General features: G+C 37.1%; 1 protein-coding gene across 4 annotated transcripts in view; it reads right to left on the bottom strand.

Moving 5' to 3' along the window:
- Positions 1-20182, bottom strand: part of LOC128250638 (calcium homeostasis endoplasmic reticulum protein-like) — a 164381-nt gene that overhangs the window by 98493 nt on the left and 45706 nt on the right. For 2 of the 4 annotated variants that reach the window (XM_089340168.1, XM_089340170.1), the window contains exon 3: positions 9847-9924. The exons of the other annotated variants lie outside the window; for them this stretch is intronic. In XM_089340168.1, the coding sequence (XP_089196294.1) occupies positions 9847-9924 (78 nt within the window). The remainder of the gene's footprint in view (positions 1-9846; positions 9925-20182) is intronic. 4 annotated transcript variants of the gene reach the window in all.

The following is a 20182-nucleotide window of genomic DNA, read 5'->3' as shown; positions in this document are numbered from 1 at the left end:
AGCAGAAATATGATAACAAGAGGGCTAAGCAGGGCATGAAGTGAGCACAGTGGTGCAATGAAACCAAATAGTGTAATGTAAGCAGTTAGCTTCTTGACTGAACTATCTTCTCCACCTACACAATACCCTTCCTTAGCCCTGCTCACTCATCCATCCACTATGATAATTTCAATGTTGCTCCACATAAGTCTTACAATACTGATGATCACAGATGTTTCATTGCCAGTTAGTGTTTTACCAAGATTGACATACTTAACAAGAACTGGAGCACAAAAGCTTCTTATCTTTGTACGACTGAACTGACTATCAAACATACTGAACTTCCCCGAGAATTTCTCGCAAAAATATTCTCAGCAGTGTGTCTACAAACACAGCAACACAAACATATATAATAGACATACATACATACAACATACACACACATCTGCCCCCACATACATTATACATACACACACAAATATATATACATATATATATGCATATATCTATATATCAATTTATCTGTCCATCTATCCACAATACACACACACACACACATTATACATGATACACAAACATAGACTCACACATAACATGTGCACAAACATATTCACACAAAGGCAACTTGGAATTCGTGACAGAATGTGGGTTATCGTTGAATAAATTCAGAAATAAACTTCATGGCATTTACTCCACAATTTTCCTTACATTTGCCTATATCTGTTAGTCTGCCTCTATATCTAAATTTGTATTTGTATGTGTGTATGTATAAATATATATATAGATGTAAAAATATCTACTGACTGTGTATGTGTGCTCAAGTGCACATACAACATACATGGCTACAGAGACAAACACACACACACACACACAATATATTTATATATATATATATATATATATATATATATATAGTTCTGTTTATTTTGCAAACCAAATATGTAACTATTGTACATAGAAGTGTGTTGTGTTGAGTATATATGAACGTCACATTTAATGTAAATGGCTTTATGTATTTGGACACAAAGGTCTTGTGCAAACACACACATATATACACATCACACTTACAACCTCGACCCCTAAAAAGTGACAGTTACTATATAACTTCTGTCATGTATTTACATTTTGTATTGATTTCAAAACCAGTGTTCCACCAGTATATATATATATATATATATATATATATATATATATATATATATATATATATATATATATATATATATATACACACACACACATATATATATGCTGTGCTTGAGAAGACCCATCAAGCCAAATAAAATCATAGCTGTGGTCGTTGCTGGTGTCACGTAAAAACCAAATTTTGAGTTTTGGCCCTCATGGGGAGAATGTGGCTGATGCTGGTGTTGTGCAAATAGCATCTGTGCTGGTTTTTAGTTGAATAAATTCACCCCAGAAGTTTTTTTTTCAAGCCTAGTACTTATTCTATGGGTCTCTTTTGTTGAACCGGAGACATAAACACACTAACACCAAATGTCAAGAGGTGATGGGGAGACAAACACAGACATATAAATACATATTATATATATATATATATATATATATATATATATATATATATATATATATATATATATATATATATATAGATATATCATCATCATCATCGTCGTCGTTTAACGTCCACTTTCCATGCTAGCATGGGTTGGACGATTTGACAGAGGACTGGTGAAACCAGATGGCTACACCAGGCTCCAATCTGATTTGGCAGAATTTCTACAGCTGGATGCCCTTCCTAACGCCAACCACTCAGAGAGTGTAGTCGGTGCTTTTACATGTCACCCGCACGAAGGCCAGTCAGGCGGTACTGGCAACGGCCACGCTCAAAATGGTGTATTTTATGTGCCACCTGCACAAAAGCCAGTCCAGGGGCACTGGCAACGATAGGCTTCTTTCAGTTTCCATTTACCAAATCCACTCACAAGGTTTTGGCCAGCCTGAGGTTATAGCAGAAGAAACTTGCCCAGTGTACTATGCAGTGGGACTGAACTCGGAACCATGTGATTGGGTAGCAAGCTTTTTACCACAGAGCCACTATATAAGGTACAGGAGTGGCTGTGTGGTAAGTAGCTTGCTTACCAACCACATAGTTCTGGGTTCAGTTCCACTGTGTGGCACCTTGGGCGAGTATCTTTTACTATAGCCTCGGGCCGACTAAAGCCTTGTGACTGGGTTTGATAGACAGAAACGGAAAGAAGCCCATCGTATATATATGTGTGTGTGTGTGTGTATGTTTGTGTGACTGTTTGTCCCCTCACCATCACCTGACAACTGATGCTGGTGTGTTTACATCCCTGTAACTTAGCGGTTCGGCAAAAGGGACTGATAGAATAAGTACTAGGCTTACAAAGCTGCAGTCAAATGACTGAAATAAATAAAAGAATGAAAGAATACATACTTATATTATATATATATATATATATATATATTTCTTATTTTCTGTGTTTTATTTATGATAAACCATATGTACACCCATTACCGGTATATATAAAAAATAAACTGTATCCATCCCATGTCATTCCAAACCATGAAACTTGTAGGCATCCAACTACAGGCAAATAACAACATGTATTAATTGAACCGAGCAGAAATGCGTATATTTGAAAGCCACCTGACGAGACACATCTGCACCACAACCAGTTGCCCAGAATCTCACCTGTGAGGGACCGAGGCAAGAGGTGTCAAAATGATCGGTGTATTAATAAAGAATCTCATGAATTTCCTCTTTCTCTCATTTGTTTTATATACAGAGAGAGAGAGAGAGAGAGAAAGAGATTATGGGTTTTTTTCAGTTTCTGTCCATAAAATGCACTCACAAATCATTGGTCAGTCTGGGGCTGTAATAGAAGACACTTGCCCAAGGTGTCATGCAGTGAGACTGAACCATGAACCATGTGGTTGGGAAGCAAACTTTTTACAACCCAGTCATATCTGCACTAATATATGTAAAATAGCTTTTACTATTTTTTATTTTTTTTATTTAAAACAGTTTCTCTTGCAACTCAAGTTTCAAGCCACTGAGCTTTTCAAATGAGAAAAGTCATGTAAACTCAAGTCATGAGACAAAGTCTTGGTTTCCTGTAGAACATGACATGTACTGGACACTCGCATTTGTCCTACATAAACCAATGTATGTAAGTTCATATAACATATGTGTGTGTGTGTACATATGTCGTATATACATTTGTGTGTGTGTGTATGTGTGTGTGTGTGTGTGTGTGTGTGTATATATATATATATATATATATATATATATATATATATATATATATATATATATATATATATATATATCTTTTATTTGTTTCAGCCATTTGACTGTGGCTATACTGGGGCACCATATTGAACAATTCTCAGTCAACTGAATCAACCCCAGGATGTCTTTTTTTTTTTTAAAGCTTGGTACTTATTCTATCAGACAATTTTACTGAACTGCTAAGTTACAGGGATCTAAAAACACAAACAACAGTTGTCAAGTGGTGGTGGACAAGCGCGCACACACACACACATGATGAACTTCTTTCAGTTTCTGACTACCAAATCCACTCACATGGCTTTAGTTGGCCCAAAGCTATAATAGAGGACATTGGACCAAGGTGCCAGAGAGTGGGGCTGATATACATACATATATATCACCACCACCATCATCATCATCATCATCATCATCATCATCATCATTTAACGTCTGCTTTCCATTCTAGAATGGGTGGGAAGGCGTGACAAGAGCCAGCAAGGCAAAAGCCTGCACCAGACATCTGTGGCTGTTTTGGCAGGATTTTTACAGCTGGATGCCCTTCCGACCACCAATCACTTTACAGTGTGGACTGGGTGCTTTTAAGTGACACCTGCACTGACAGGGTCACCAAGTACTTGCAAGACAAAAGAAAAAAAAAACTTTCAAGAAGGGAGGGGACATTGGAGGCAGTGATCTTGTGTTGGATGATGAAAGGTTATAGTGAAACAGAAAGAGGTGTCTTGCTGTAGAGGAAGTACAAGTTTACCTGCCCCCCCCCCCCGAGGGGAGTGTGAGAGAAAGAGAGAGAGAGATCAGGAATGAAGACAGAAATAGATGCGCCACTGCAAAGGAAATATATGGTTAACCAGCCTGAGGCAAGTGTAGAAGGAGAGAGAGTGGGAGACAGCAGGATAGAGATGGTGGCAAAATGCTGGGCATACTCACAAGGGACGGGGATTGGAATATAAATGGGATGGTTGAGTAAAGATATAGATGGTGGCAAGTGCTAGGGCATACCCTTGAGGTTCGAATGCCACAATGTAAGTGGCTCTTCTGTTCAAACATGTTTGGAAGACTGGAAATGACACCACTTGTATGACAGTGACACTCATTTACAACTATCACAGGACGTTAAGGCATACATATATATATATCAACTTGAAGAAAACTTCTAACAAACAAGAAGAAATTTTTTGTTTTCTTTTAGTTATTGGAAAAGAATTGAATAATATCTGAGGGAATATTTTTTACTTTAAACACCATTAATTCCTTTCAACTGGCTGCTACACAAATTGAACCAGCCACGCTGAAATTAACGTCAGATTTGAAAAAAAGAAGAGAAAGAAGAACGTAATTTTACCTTCAAAATACCAATAACTCCCTCATGATTTCCCCCACCCACCCAAGAAATACCAAGTGACATTACAGTATAAGCATTTATATTTGAATTATACATAAGAACAACAAAAAATACAATGCAAATAACAATATGTAGAAGAAAGATATAATCACTGAAATTAAATATCTGATTATTTATGATTATTTTATATGAAAATAAATAAGAAAATTTATGATTAATTTGTACAATGGCACAAACAAACACAAGCTATTTTTGTTCTTTTTTTTTTTAGTTGTTGGAGGGGTAAAAAATGTAGTTTTAAAAGAAGTTGGTTAAAGAAATATAGACATAATATGAAAAGAGGTGTTGGAATAAAAGACTCAAATTTTGGTGTACTGTCTATGAACCGTTGTAAGATGGAATGGCCCACTCAGTTGATAAGCCATTCTTGTATTACATAGAAGACATCAGGGCCAGTCTCTTCAGCAGATATTCTACAGCAAAACACCCTTCTTACTGCCAACTCTTACGTTGTTTCCAAGCAAGGTAATATTTTTCCAAGACCAGACATGCTTTTGCAGGGATGTTGGAAAGGAATGACATTTATTGATAAGCACACAATGTCAAGATAAAGGGAGACACACAAACACACACACACACACATAGCAGTCTTCTTTTGGTTTCCGTCTGCCAAATCTACTCATAAAGCTTTGGCTGGCCAAGGGCTATATTAAGACACTTGCCAAAGGTGCCACTCAGTACAAATGAACCCAAAATCATGTGGTTGGGAAGTAAACTTCTTAACCACACAGCCATATGTATATACATACACACAACTTGTAAGATAACTAGACAATAGAAAGGGTTTAACCAAGAATACAATTTCCACTGAAATGGATGAAGCTGAGAGGGAGAGGGAGAGAGAGAGTGTGTGTGTGTGTGTGTGTGTGTGAAGGGAAAGAGAAAGGGTCACACAAATGACTGGCCAGCCAGCTTTATGAAAGAAAAAGAAAAAAAGAAAGGAAAGAGGGCCCATGTCTAGAAAGCAAGAAAATGAAGAATAGAAGAGAAGGAAATAAAAAAACTTTTTCTCAATGACAGATGTGTAAAAGACAAAGCAAAAAAAAAAGGATAGAATCAGTGAGTTGAGTTAAAGCAGGTTGCACTTGGTACAAAAATGGTGACAATATATTTTGGATAGAAGCTAAAATGAATGGATATGATTAAAATAACAACAGAAACACATTTCTTGTTATTTCATGAAAATCAGCAGGACACACACATACACAATAATTTGAAATAAAACATTGTATATATATATATATACATATATATAGAGTAAATAAAAATGAATGGATTGTTTAAAACATCACTATATATGTTTCAATAGTGTGCTTTAATTAAAATAAAAATCCATCACAACATGTATGTATTCTAATCCACCAGCCCTTTCTTCCAGTGATATTCAACTATATATATATATATATTACACATACATATAAGAAAAGAGATGACAAAAGAATAAATGATTGTCATATTAACTTCGTTGGCTTACAGATGTTTCTACTACAAGATGGGGTGGACTTGTAGCTGAATGCCTGAATAACACCTTTACAGTTTCATCCATCCAAGCATCAAACATGAAGTGCAATTTATTTGGGAAAACAAATTTCCCCCAAAAATTGCACTTCATGTTTGAGGCTCTGACGAAGCTATAAAGTGTTACTCAGGCACTCAACTATCAGTCAACCACATCTCATAGTGGAAACAGCTGTAAGTTAATGAAGTTCATAAGATAATTGGTTATTCCATTGTCATCTTTTTTCTTATTAGTGCTCTATACTCGACTAATGCTTCATTCAGAAGTAATATCCATAGTGAATTGTACACCAGATTATTAAGATATATATATGATTGACCGTTGACTGAACACTATTCAATTTTTTTTCTCCGTGTTTTTCTCCTTGTCTGCGTATTCTTTCTGCTGAAGAGCGTAGCTCGAAACGTCAAAGACTTTCCGTATTCCTGAGCGTCATACTAATACATCCTTTTGTTATTTACACCACCTGTCCTCATCTGTTGTTGTTTTTTCGTACATTCTCCCATATGTGTGTGTGTGTGTGTGTGTGTGTGTGTGTGTGTGTGCGTGTGTGTGTAGGTACAGAAGGGAGGAGAGGGTAGATTTTGTCATGAAGCTGTGAAAAGTTGGCCTTTCATAATTAGTTAACAAAAACGTACAGCTTATAGAAACCATGATGAAAACCTTAGATTCAATATATTTTTATGCATCATACTAGAGTGCCATATTGGTAACCCATTAAATTTGTGTTTTGGGAACATATTATTGTCCAAGAATTGAATCAATATTTTGTGGACAGGTACTGGTAACCCATTAAATATGCATCAAGGGAACACATAATGTCAACCCACTGAATTAATGTTTTGGGAACATACTACCCATCCATTAAATTGGTCATTTAGGAACATACCGGCAACCCATTAAATCAGTGTTTGCTGGGGAAACATACTGTCAGCCTATTAATATTTGGGAACATACTGTTGTCCACCCATTAAACTGGTGTTGCAGAAACACACTGACAACCCATTAATCATGCATCATCTCATAGCTTTGACATTTCAATGATGTGATTGTTATTTTTAAAATGACATTTTAGAGCAGGTGCAAGAGGTCAGATCTGGTCAGTTTGAACGCAAAATATGTTCAATATTTGGGCTGGATATGGTTAGTTTAATGCGAAAGGGTTAAATCACTGTTTTGACAATGCATGCTGTCAAGTTGTAGAATGCTGTCCATTTATTATGTGTCAGTATGGAGCTTGCCCCTAATTCTACCAGGAGGGACTGCATACTGCCTGATTCTTATCCAACTTAGAAACAGACATTGTCTGATTGTAAACCAACATGCAGGGAGCACGTACTGTGTCTGATTGTAACTTAACATGTAAGAAATGAACAGTCTAATTGTAAGTCTACATGTAGGGAGCAAATACTGTGATGGAGTTGAGAAAGGTCACATTAGTTAAAGGAACTCAAGGTTTTTAGAAACATCCTCCTCCTCATCCTCATTTAACATGTTTTCCATGCTGGCATGGGGGAAGATAATTTGACAGGATCTGGCAATCTACTAAGCTGTATCAACCTCTAGTGTCAGCTTTGGCATGATTTCTACAGCTGGATGCCCTTCTTAACACCAACCATTTTTCAGTGTGTACTGGGTTTGCTTGTTTTTTTTTTCAGTTGTTTTCTTCTTTCTTTTTGTTTTTGTGCCAATGGCAGTTGTGAGATTGCCAAGTAACTTGCAAGACAAAAAAAAGAGCAGGAAGACAAGAAAAGGAAAAAGGAAAAAAGCTCCCACTACTAAGAGGAAAGGTAGTTTTATTTTGAAAATTAGGTGTGTTAAACCAGTTGTATTGATTGGCTGAATTAGGTGTATTAATTAATTTCTTAGACCTTACATTCTAACTTTTGTACATGATATATCAATGGTGCCATATTTGCGAGGTTTGGTCAAAACAAAAATGTTGTCTTTGTGTCTGGCAAGAAAATGTTGTAGCAAAGCTACGTGCTTATGAGTTTCTGACAACAAGAATGAAATTTGGAAGTTTACTGACAGTTATCTGTCCCAGAATGATGGTGAGGAAGTAACAGAAGGTGCTGGGTGGAACACTGTTCATCTACCCTAATCATTGTCATTGTCTATCATCATCATCATCATCGCCTTCATTTTCATGCCAGATTTTTCCATGCTGGCGTGGGTTGAATTGGTCTACTACATAAAATGTAGTCAATCACTCATCACAATTAGTTTGTCGTCTATTTTCTGAGCAAAACAATCAGCCAAGATAAGTGTTAGACACAAACCTTGTGACTAGTCCACACAGCTACATAGAAATTTCCATGACCACAGACCAAGGTAAATGGCTCAGTCTACTTAGCTGTTAATCAGTCACCTCATCACCATACGTCTCCTTTCCTCGATGGCATGGATTGGACAGTTTGACAGGATCTGGCAAGTAGCAGGGCTTCATGAGTTCTAGTGTCAGCTTTGGCATGGTTTCTACAGCTAGATATCCTTCCTAATGCCAACCACTTTACAGTATGTACAGGGTGCTTATTTTCATGGCACCAACATTAGTGAGGTTGCCAACTAAGTTGCGAGGTTGCCAACTAAGTTGCAAGACAGAAAAAGAAAAGAAAATCCCCCATGACTAAGTGAGGGGGTATTAAGGAGGGAGAGATGGTTTTATACCAGGTGCTGTGAAGTTAAACTATGAAAGAGGGGCAAGAACAGGTGTCTTGTTGTAGAAGAGATGCATGGCTAGCTCACATTAACAGGGGAAGTAGGAATACTTGGAAATAAGATGAAGATGAACACAACTGTCTGCAGTGGGAGGGAGCAGTGTGTAATTAACCAATGTTCTGTAAAATGTCAGGCGCTGAGCCTAAGTGCTTTTCTGCAAGTTCATAGTTTGGAACAAGGATGGGTTCCAACCAGTCTGACATATTTCCAGGTACAAACAACAAGCTTAAATTCTTCAAATGGTATCCCTTAAAGACCTAAATGAGTTGCAAAATGTCAGGAGATCTGTAGAGCAGAGGGGGAGAGTACTTAGAAAAAAAAAACAGGAAAATGAAGCAAAGAAAAGAAAAATGTAATTTCTGAAGCTTTGCTAGACTTGGAAATAAAAACTAAATGTAAACAACAAAACATAATGCCATCAAATAATGATAATAATAATAACAACAAGTGTCTAACAAAACATTAATAATAATGTTAATAATAATAATAATAATTATAACATTAACAGACATATTCCTCTTGGCCTCTTGCTTATTTTTTTTAGAGAGTGGAATGGGGGAAATGGGGATTTGTTTTTAGGGACCAGTGGGTCAGTAATCAGGTCATAGGTAGCATTGTATGAAACATGGTGGTGGTGGTGGTGGTGGTGTATGGCATGAAGGTAAAAGGGATGGAGGCGGGGGTGGGATGATATCATTATCATCATTCAAACAATTGTATAATGAATGCACTTTTGGGCACTGGCATCAGCATCGCGTCGAATGGCCACATTGGTGGTGGAGAGCACAGGAAAGGAGGGGGAGGTGGTAGTGTAAGGTGGAAGAGTGGGGGTTGTGGTTGGTAGAGGATACTGGAGGTGGATGGGTGGGTAGGGTCAGTAGTAGTAGTAGCAGCAGCAGCAACATTTATAGCAGCAGAGGTCATGGAATGAGACAAAACACACATTACCACTGAGGAGGCAGCTAGGACCCTGATACTGGAAATGTGGACCAGACTCGGGAACAATGTGAGGATTTTGCAGAAAACCTTTAACAAAAAGATAAAACCGACAATTAGGTGACAGGTTTAAGATAGAAACAAAAAAAAAAAAGAGAGACAAATAGAGAGAGAGTAGGGCATGGTAGGAAAAAATTGAAGGACAGAATGATATATAGACTGAAACACACACGTATACAAACTTGTATATATATACATATATATACATACATGAATAATAAATACATACACGCAATGGTAATGAACTTGGGGAAAGGAAAAGCCTTTCTTGTTTAAAATAATTTGAATCATTATTATCATTATGATTATACTGCCACTTGAATATGTAAAAAAAAAATGTAGATTTCAATATGTGCATCATATATATAAACACAAACACACACACAAACAGGTGTGTACATTCACAAATATATAGAGTTCATGAATTGGATATATAATGCAGATGTTTGACACAAGGTTGTTTATACTGGAACCCGATGAAACAATTGTAAACAATATATTAAAAGAAAGTTGCTAACTTCAATGTTCTTTATCACACACACGCACGCGCGCACACACACACACACACACACACACACACACAAACACACACACACACACACACACACACACACACAATACACACATATAAAATCAAGTCAAATACTTTTGTGTGAGGAAATATCCATCTTGATAATGCCTGCTGCACTTATGAGGTGCATTTATGGATTACTTTTAGAATGTGACATCATATATTACCAAATATTGAAACATATGTAATAGCTGCCATAAAAGAATACCATGTTGAAATCCTTCCTTATTGATGTGCTCATTAAATTATGTCCTCTTCAGACCATAGAAGAACCCTGTGTGACCACAACACAATGGGAGTTTAATGCGATTAACAATAAGAGCCAAAATTCAAAAGGTAAAATTGTCACACATTGAGCACATATCATCATCATCATCATCACTAGTATTCAACAGCTGCTTCCCATGCTAGCATGAGTTAGATGGTTTAAAAGGGTCTGGTATAGAAGAGCACGAGGACAAACTCATCTTTGTTTTAAGGACATCTTCAAGACAGCTATGAAATCAATAGATCTGGACATTCTGAGATGGGAGAAGGTTGCAAATGATTGCCCATGCTGGAGACAAGTACTATACAAAGGGACAGTGCAAGAGGAAGAGAAATTGGAACTTGCCACTGAGGAAAAGTGCGCTTGAAAAAAGGAAAACTCAGTAGTGCTGGTGAAGAGCATCTTCAAATGTAGTCACTTCATGTGGCCTTATGCAGCCAAAGTAGACACTGCACTGCCATCAGCAGCTGACACAAAATTTTCCAAACACAGATTCATGGTCTTTCGACACCAACAGATGCCTATCATCATATATATAAAACTGGAACTTCATTGGTTACGACACCAAGGGTTCCAGTTGATCTGATCAATGGAACAAGCTGCTTGTGAAATTAACGTGCAAGTGGCTGAGTGCTCCACAGATATGTGTAGCCTTAACGTAGTTCTCAGGGAGATTCAGCATGACACAGAGTGTGACAAGGCTGGTCCTTTGAAATACAGGTACCACTTGTTTTTGCCAGTTGAGTAGACTGGAGCAACATGAAATAAAGTGTCTTGCTCGAGGACACAATGCATCGCTGGGAATTGAACTCACAACTTTACGATCGTAAGTCAAATACCCTAACCACTAAGCCACATGTTTTCACATCATATTATATATATATATATATATATATATATATATATATATATAGAGAGAGAGAGAGAGAGAGAGAGAGAGAGAGAGAGAGAGACAGACAGACAGAGAGAAAGTGAGCAGACAGAATGAATCAGAAAAATTAGTTCATCTTTTTATTATGACATAAGTTATATAACCTGAACATGTGTTTCACTAGTGAATATACAGTAATCTCTCGACTATCGCGGGTGTCATATTCCACCCCACTTTACCCCACGATAGGTGAAAATCCGCAAAGTAGAAACAATGCTGTGCTGTATATGTATATATATTTTTTATTATTTTTATAATTTGTATATATTTATTTTATTATAAATGCAAAACAACACCACAGAGGAATCAATGTAAGCTTAAATAATAAACCACGATAGGTGAACCGCGAAATGACGAGGGGTTACTGTAATACCTAAAGAAAATCAGAAGACATTATGTTTAATACTTGATTGGAACTTGGATATACAAAGAGTTCTAAGCATTGATTAACAATTATGCTGTCTCATTTGAAATAGCAATTTTTCAATATATATATATTGAAAGCTAACGATGTCCTAAAGACCTAATAATAGTTATGTATGTGTTTTTTCGTGTTTTGTTCGAAAGGTAACCACTCCTGAAGAAGTGCCAAACGTCTAAATCCAATGGACCAGTCACTGGATAAGTTTGGCACAGAAATGTTAACATAGAGTGGTGAATAAATCGATATATCGAATTTGAAGTCTCTGTCTCTTTTGAATATGAAAATTTAAAAGTTTAAAAATCTTATGATATATATATATATATATATATATATATATATATATATATATATATATATATATATGTGTATATATATATATACATATACATATATATATATTAAACTACGAATACAAAAGGAAAACATAGGGGGGAGGACAAGATTTAACTAATGCTGTATTAATTTAATGCTTAAAAAGAAGCTAAAGTGTCCTGATGTTTCGAACACTAGACCTTCATCAGTAAAATGACAGAGAAAAATATAGTTGGGGAAAAAAAATGAGGCAAAAGTGTAGGTAGTGGAGGAAGGTGAGATTGGGCATGCTAAGAGTAAGGGAACAAGAGAAGAGAAGGAGAAAATGAGGAAAAGAGAGACAAAGAAAAAGGTGAGGTGATCAAGGGAGTTTGAGTACAGTGTAAAAAATAATGGGAAAAAGGAGACATAGTCTACTTAAGCATTAGAAATATATATTAGGCAATGAATGAAAAAAAGACTACATGGGTATAGTAGTTGCAGTAGTAGTAGTAGTGGTGGTGGTGATGACGATGGTAGTGGTAATTTTTTTGGAAGAAATATTCACTCTGTTATTCTAAGATGACAGCAACTAAAGTAAGTTGTCAGAAGAGAAAGAAAGACAAGGAGGAGGGAGAAAGACAGAAATCTTTTGAAAATTCCACAATATTGTAATAATGAGGATGGAGTTGAAACCCCAGGCTACATGGTTATATCATATGTTACAGGTAAGTGTTACATAAAAAGACAATTATCCAAAAGTTCACCGACATCAATACTACTGACCAGGTAATCTAAAAGATTAGCCCAGAGTCAGCGACCTTTAGAGTAAAGTGTTTTTATGCAATGTATATATACACATGTATTCTAAAAGTGTATATACACATTATACTAACAGTAAGTATATACACATACACTAACAGTCAGCATGAAAGTACATTTAATGTTTGTAAACATAATTTTAGGCTTAAAACATATTTAGTTTTTCCAGTGAATTTAATCCCACTTGAGTCAGAATCATTAGCATGCCAGACAAAATGCTTAGTGGCATTTCTTCCATCTCATAACTCTTTTACTTGTTTCAGTCATTTGACTGTGGCCATGCTGGAGCACTGTCTTTAGTCGAGCAAATCGACCCCAGGACTTATTTTTTGGAAGCCTAGTACTTATTCTATCGGTCTCTTTTGCCGAACCGCTAAGTTACGGGGACGTAAACACACCAGCATCAGTTGTCAAGCGATGTTGGCGGACAAACAAAGACACACACACACACATATATATATATACATATATACGACGGGCTTCTTTCAGTTTCCGTCTACCAAATCCACTCACAAGGCTTTTGGTTGGCCCGAGGCTATAGTAAAGACACTTGCTCAAGGCGCCACGCAGTGGGACTGAACCCGGATCCATGTGGTTCATAAGCAAGCTATTTACCACACAGCCACTCCTACGCCTTGTATATTTTGAGTTCAAATTCTGCTGTAGTCAACTTTGCTTCCCATCCTTTTGGAATTGTTAAAATAAGTACCAGTTGAATACTGGGGTTGATGTAATCAACTTACCCCTCCCACAAAATTTCAGATCTTGTTCCTATAGTAGAAAGGATTATTATTATTAGTAGTAGTAATATTATCATTATTATTATTGATTTGATTCAGGTTCATTTTTATTCCTTAAAGGATTTATGTAGGCTGTGGATTTTTGCCAGTAACCTTAGGTATCCACAAGCTTTCAATAGTCTTTCAAGTACTTAAGAGCCTCCTGATAATCCTTCCTATCCCTAAGAAGCAAACTTTCTGTAGAAGTTCTACAGGACATTCCATTCCAATCCCCTTCAATGATCTGTCTGTATCTTCCCTTACAGTTCCCAATGCACCAGTTATTACAGGCACAACATTTAGTTATCATACTCCATATTTTAAGGGATTATATATTTTTGTTTTTCGTCTTCTTTCTTTACAATCCTGGAATCAAATGGGCATTATTATTATCATTATTATTATTAAGGCAGCGACCTAGCAGAATCATTAACATGCTGGGCAAAATGCTTATGTTCTGAGTTCAAATTCTGCTGATGTCAACTTTGCCTTTTATCCTTTTGAGGTCGATAAAAAAAGTACCAGTTGAGCACTGGGGTCGATGTAACTTACTGGCCTTATGCAAAATTTTGAAATTATTATTATTATTATTATTATTATTATTATTGTTATTATTATAAATGCAGCAAGTTGGCAGAATTATTATTGTGCAGGAAAACATGCTTAATGGTATTTCTTCTGGCTTAACATTCTCAGTACAAATATACCAAGGTTGACTTTGCCTTTCATCCTTACAAGGGTGATAAAATAAGTAGCAAGTGAATACTGGAGTCAGTGAAATCGACTTACACCCACCTCTAAAACTGCTGGCCTTGTGCCAAAATCTGAAACCATTATTATTATCTCTAACTATTTCTATACCAACCCTCCTGGGACTGCCCCTGATTCTATGATACAAACATCCTGTAATATTAACCTTTTTGTATTTAAATCAGCCATATCCGGCCAAAATATTCTCCCTCCTTTATGTTCAGACTGACCTGATCCAACATCATACACCTACTCTACAATGTCATAGTAAAAATAAACAATCACATCATTGACATTCTGAAGCCACAAGATATTGGATGATTAATTCAAAAGCCTGCCATATATATATATATAATATATAAAATATGTGTGTGTGTTTGTGTCTGCATTTGCACCCCACCACCACTTGACATCTGGTGTTGGTGTGTTTACATCCCTGCAATTTAGTGGTTTGGCAAGAGGCTGATAGAATAATTGCCAGGTTTTAAAACAATAAATCCTAGCTTCGATTTGTTTGACTAAAACCGTTCAAAGTGGTGCTCCAGCATGACTGAAACAAGATATATATATATATTATAAACAAGCTTTAGAAGCATTGAATGTGGCTGGTATTTTACAGGCAAGAAAGTAAATTTCGAATGCATTAAAGCTGTAACAGCAAGGATTGGGTATTTACCCTTATAAGACAGAAAAAATTTGCCAGCAGGTGGATACAGGAGTTGAACCTGTACCCCTCAGATACTGGCTGAGTCCTCTACATACATACACATGCTCTTCTATAGTGACCACTAATGATAGAGAACTGATCAGATGGGTAGATAGGAAGAGGGTCTACTAAAAGAACAGGAGGAGGGACTGAGGTAGACAGCTGGGTGGATAAGAAGAAATGTAGCTGGACAGCAAACAGGACAGTCGGGTAGATGATAGGGGTGGTGAGGGAGCATCTCCGTGGTGGATGGAGCAGATGGAAGAAAGTTAAAGCTGGATGCTGGGCAGCAGCAATGAGACACAATGTCATGTTATTTATTTCTTTCTGAGTCATCACCATTGGTGATAGGGAAAGATGAGGAGGGGATGTGAGATACGGGTAGATGGGTGGATTAGGGTTTAACATAGATTAGTCAGAAGATAAAGCTACTATGAGATAAACATGCACAAAAACAGCAGCAGCAGTAACATCAGAAACAGTGATATCAATACCTACAAATGGATTGTTATATTTGCTAGAAATAACAGCTAAATTTTCTTCATGTCATACTCTATAGGTGTAGGCATGGCTGTGTGGTTAAAAAGCTTGCTTTGCAATTACAAGGTTTTGAGTTCAGTCCCACTGCAGGACATCATGGGCAAGTGCCTTCTATAGTCCAGGGCCAACTAATACCTTATGAGTGGATTTGATAGACAGAAAGTGTGGATCCCAGAGAGTGTGTGTGCGTGTGTGTGTGTGTGTGCGCGCGCTTTTGTCTGTTACCCTACACACCTACCCAACTGCTTAACAACCAGTATTGGTTTAATTGCATCCCCATAACTTAGCAGTTCAGCAAAGTAAGACCAATGGAAAAAGCACCAGTTTTAAAAGTAAGTACTAGGGGTGATTTGTTTCAAGTAAAAATCCTTCAAGGCAGTGCTCCAGCACGGCCACAGTCCGACTGAAACAAGTAAACGATAAAAGATATCTTGAGACGGTTCGGCCTCTTAGACCAGTAAATCTCAGCCATGTTTTACCTATGGACCCTCTGCAAATAACGACTGACATAAAGGCTATAACAACATCAGTTTCGAATTTCGGTGGAAGGCTGGCGATTTTTAGGGGGAAGTGGGGAAGTTGATTACATTGGCCTCAGTGCTTGATTGCTATTTAATTTTATCGACCCTGAAAGGATGAAAGGCAAAGTTGACCTCATCGCTATTTGAACTCGGAATGTAAAGAAAATGAAAAAATGCCATTAAGCATTTTCTTTGTCCAGCACCCTAATAATTCTGCCAGCACCCTAATAATTCTGCCAGCACCCTAATAATTCTGCCAGCTTGCCACCTTGGCAACAATAACAACATTAACAGCAGTAACAACAACAGAGAGCATCTCCATCCTATAACTGTAGTGGTGGTGGTGGTGGTGCTTGTTTTTACTGCAGCAGGCTGTTGTTCTTTGCTAGCCACAGCTATTGTGCTAAACACCAGGCTATCATATTGGATGTAACATTACAGAATCTTCTGTGCCATAATAATGGATGAAGACCACTCAATCTACATTGATGTGATTGGCAGAGTCACACAACAGGAAACAGAAGATCTACTAAAGCTGATGTTCTACAGAAATTCCTGGTGAGGTAGGGTGAAACGCATCTCAGTTGCGGCCACTTGAAGGAGAAGACAATCTTTATAAGGGAGTTGCTGAGTGGTCGCTAGATATACTAGAAATAGCAACCAAGGCTTTCAGATCCATTAATAAAAAAAAAGGACGCTTTGAATAATGTAATCCAAGATTAACTATGTCTGTAAAGATGAGATAGTCACAGCTAGAATGTCTTTAATCATAGATCTGCTGCTGCTACTGGATCAGACCTGACTTTGGGTTAACATGCTACTTACTACATGGATTTTTGACTAGCTAAAAATAGCAGCCCCTAACCTCCATGCCACATATTACTACCTTAAAAAGAGGGAGGTTATGAGGAATAATGTAGTCCTAAATATACTGTATTTGAAATAAAAATAAAAGCATGAATATACCGTATTTTAACATGTATAAGGAACCCCCTAAATTTGGGTGCTTAAAATTTGGAAAAAAGGTTTTGTAAGGGATTATAAAACTATCCATATATAAGACACTCCCATATTTTTTTAGTCTAATTTTGGAAAAAAAGGGTTCCTGATATTACGTTAAAATATGGTAGAATGTTTTTGCTTATATTGACCTGATTGATGAGAAGTGACACAGGGCTAAATGACAGCAACAACACTAATAACAACAACTACATATCTGTAGCAACAGACGAACAAAGGAACCTCTTTATTTTTGCTTGTTTTATTAGAAATAACAGTCAAATTTCACTCAAATCACACCGTCATGCCAAAACAGACAAATGGAGCCTGAGCAGCTCTCCAGCTGGCCAACGTCTGTCAAACTGAAAGATGAGATGTCATGTCTAGAGCATCTCTGATCATAACTCTGGTTGATGAAAGCTAGCCCAGGGCTAAACTACGACAGCAAGAAGCAGCTGTATAGAAACCAGAAACACAACTGCACACCTATGCCACTGCCGCCCACACTGAAAGTCACGCAAGCTGCAGTGTGTTTACACGAAAGTAGCTGTGGTGCAGACAGCTAACAACCAGACACTGAACTGCACCTCATGTGCAATGGAAGAGAGGCAAGTCAAAATAAGAGTGAGAGAGATGACATGTTCCGTTGTTTCATGGTGATTGGAGATGTCTGGTTGGAGGTGTGACGGCAGTGGAGGCTGCAGATGAGAAAGAAGAGAGAGAGAAACAAAAGGTGCAACAGATAAAACTGCTGAGTAAGAACAACAAACCAAACTGCAACGATAGCAGCAGCATCAGCAGCAATGGTGGAACAGCGATAGTAGAACAGCTGAGGAGGTGAGGAAGAGGTGATGAGGTGGAACGTGAAGAGGAGGAGGAGGAGGGGAGCGAGAGAGAAGTGGGACAAATATTGATCATTCGTCTTGTTTTTCCATTGAATGCAGCAGACACTGGTTCCACAACAACAAAAACAAGAGCAATTTAGTGCAGCATCAGTCGGCTCGGTATTGTTATGATTACAGTGTTCGAGGCAAAACTAGCTTTGCTATTTACGTTGGCATCCATGTCAGCTGAACACGTTCTCTCCCTCCTTCTCCCTCTCTCTCTCTCTCTCCACATACACACACATCATAATGTAAGAGTTGTAAAGTATATTTAACCTTTTTGTAACCATATTTCTGTTGAAATTCACTGCCTTTATTTCAATAAATTTTCAAAATACTGAAGAATTTATTACAATAACTTTGTCCTCATTAACCCTTAGCATTCAAACCGACCACATCCAGCCCAACAGCACAAATATTCTATCTGTTTTATATTCAAACTGACCAGATCAAGCCTCTCACACGAACCCTACAATGTTATCCTAAAAATAAAACAATCACACCATCAAAAGCTTGAAGCTACAAGATAATTGGCCCCCAGACAATATCCCTGCTCAACACTATCATGGTGGAGACGGCTGTCCACATGTGCAAGTCCCATGAATCAGAGTGGCTGTTGCAATGCATCTCTCTCATTATCCTCTGGGACAACAACTTTTCCATTCTGTCTGCTGGGACCATGAGAAATACTTCTATATTATAAGTGGATTTGGTGGACGGAAACTGAAAAAAGTTCATAATAAATCAGATAAAAATAACTATTTTTAACGTAGGCACAAAACCTGAAATTTTGTGCAAAAGGGTTTAGTTTATTAACTGGTAACTTTATTTCATCAATTCTGGGAAGATGAAAGATAAAGTTGACCTAGACTAGGTTTAAACCTAGAACGGAAGATGTATGATTAATTGAAAATAATGGGAATAAATAAATGTTGCATTTGACAGAGAAATCTGAGTGCTAAAGGGTGAAGCTGGTGTTTTGAGAATAAATTAACATGACATTTTAATGGAAGATTTTAAATTCGATTGCTTTAAAACAAAAAGTTTATATCAAAGAACCAAGGCTATCTAAGGTGAATCACAGAACACAAAGACTGATAGAACCATACAATACTTAATCCTTTTGCTACCGAATTTCTGTTGATATATACTGCCTTTGTTTCAATTAATTTTGAAAAATTATGATTGATTTAATACAATAACTCATTATTATTAGTCAGCTGGTGTTTGGAACATAAATTGATTTCAAATTTTGGCACAAGGCTAGCAATTTTGGAGAGGGGGTAATTTGATTACATTAACCAAAATGCTTGACTGGGACTCATTTTATTGACTCTGAAAGACAAAGTTGACCTTGGTAGAATTTGAACACCAAAAGTAAAGACAGATGACATGTCGCTAAGCATTTTTACCCGGTGCAGAAACAATTCTGCCAGCTTGTCACTTTAACATGAAATTTTAATGGAAGAAGGTTTTAATTTAGATCCCTTTAAAACAGGAAATTTGTATCATAGAACTCAGAGTAGCCTCAAGTAGGTTAGTATCAAAAAAGGTTAAAATACATTTGACACAGTGAAAACATTATCTGATAAAGAACTTAATACATTGGGTAGAGTAGATAGATATGTTTATTACATCAAAGATTAACAGTTTAGAGTTTTGCCCCAGGTTGAGCAGTTGACAGATAGAGAACAAGACAGCCTGCAGTGAAACTCATAGTAGTCTGTTAAACTTTGATATAATAAACACACAGTCTGCCTGGCAAGGTATCCGTGTGCAAATGTTTTAATAAAACACACATA

Source organism: Octopus bimaculoides, chromosome 23, assembly GCF_046866305.1.
Source record: "Octopus bimaculoides isolate indiv1 chromosome 23, ASM4686630v1, whole genome shotgun sequence".
NCBI classification, from domain to species: domain Eukaryota; kingdom Metazoa; phylum Mollusca; class Cephalopoda; order Octopoda; family Octopodidae; genus Octopus; species Octopus bimaculoides.
The sequence above is the reverse complement of the archived record's forward strand: the minus strand, read 5'-3'. Positions and strand labels throughout refer to the sequence as shown.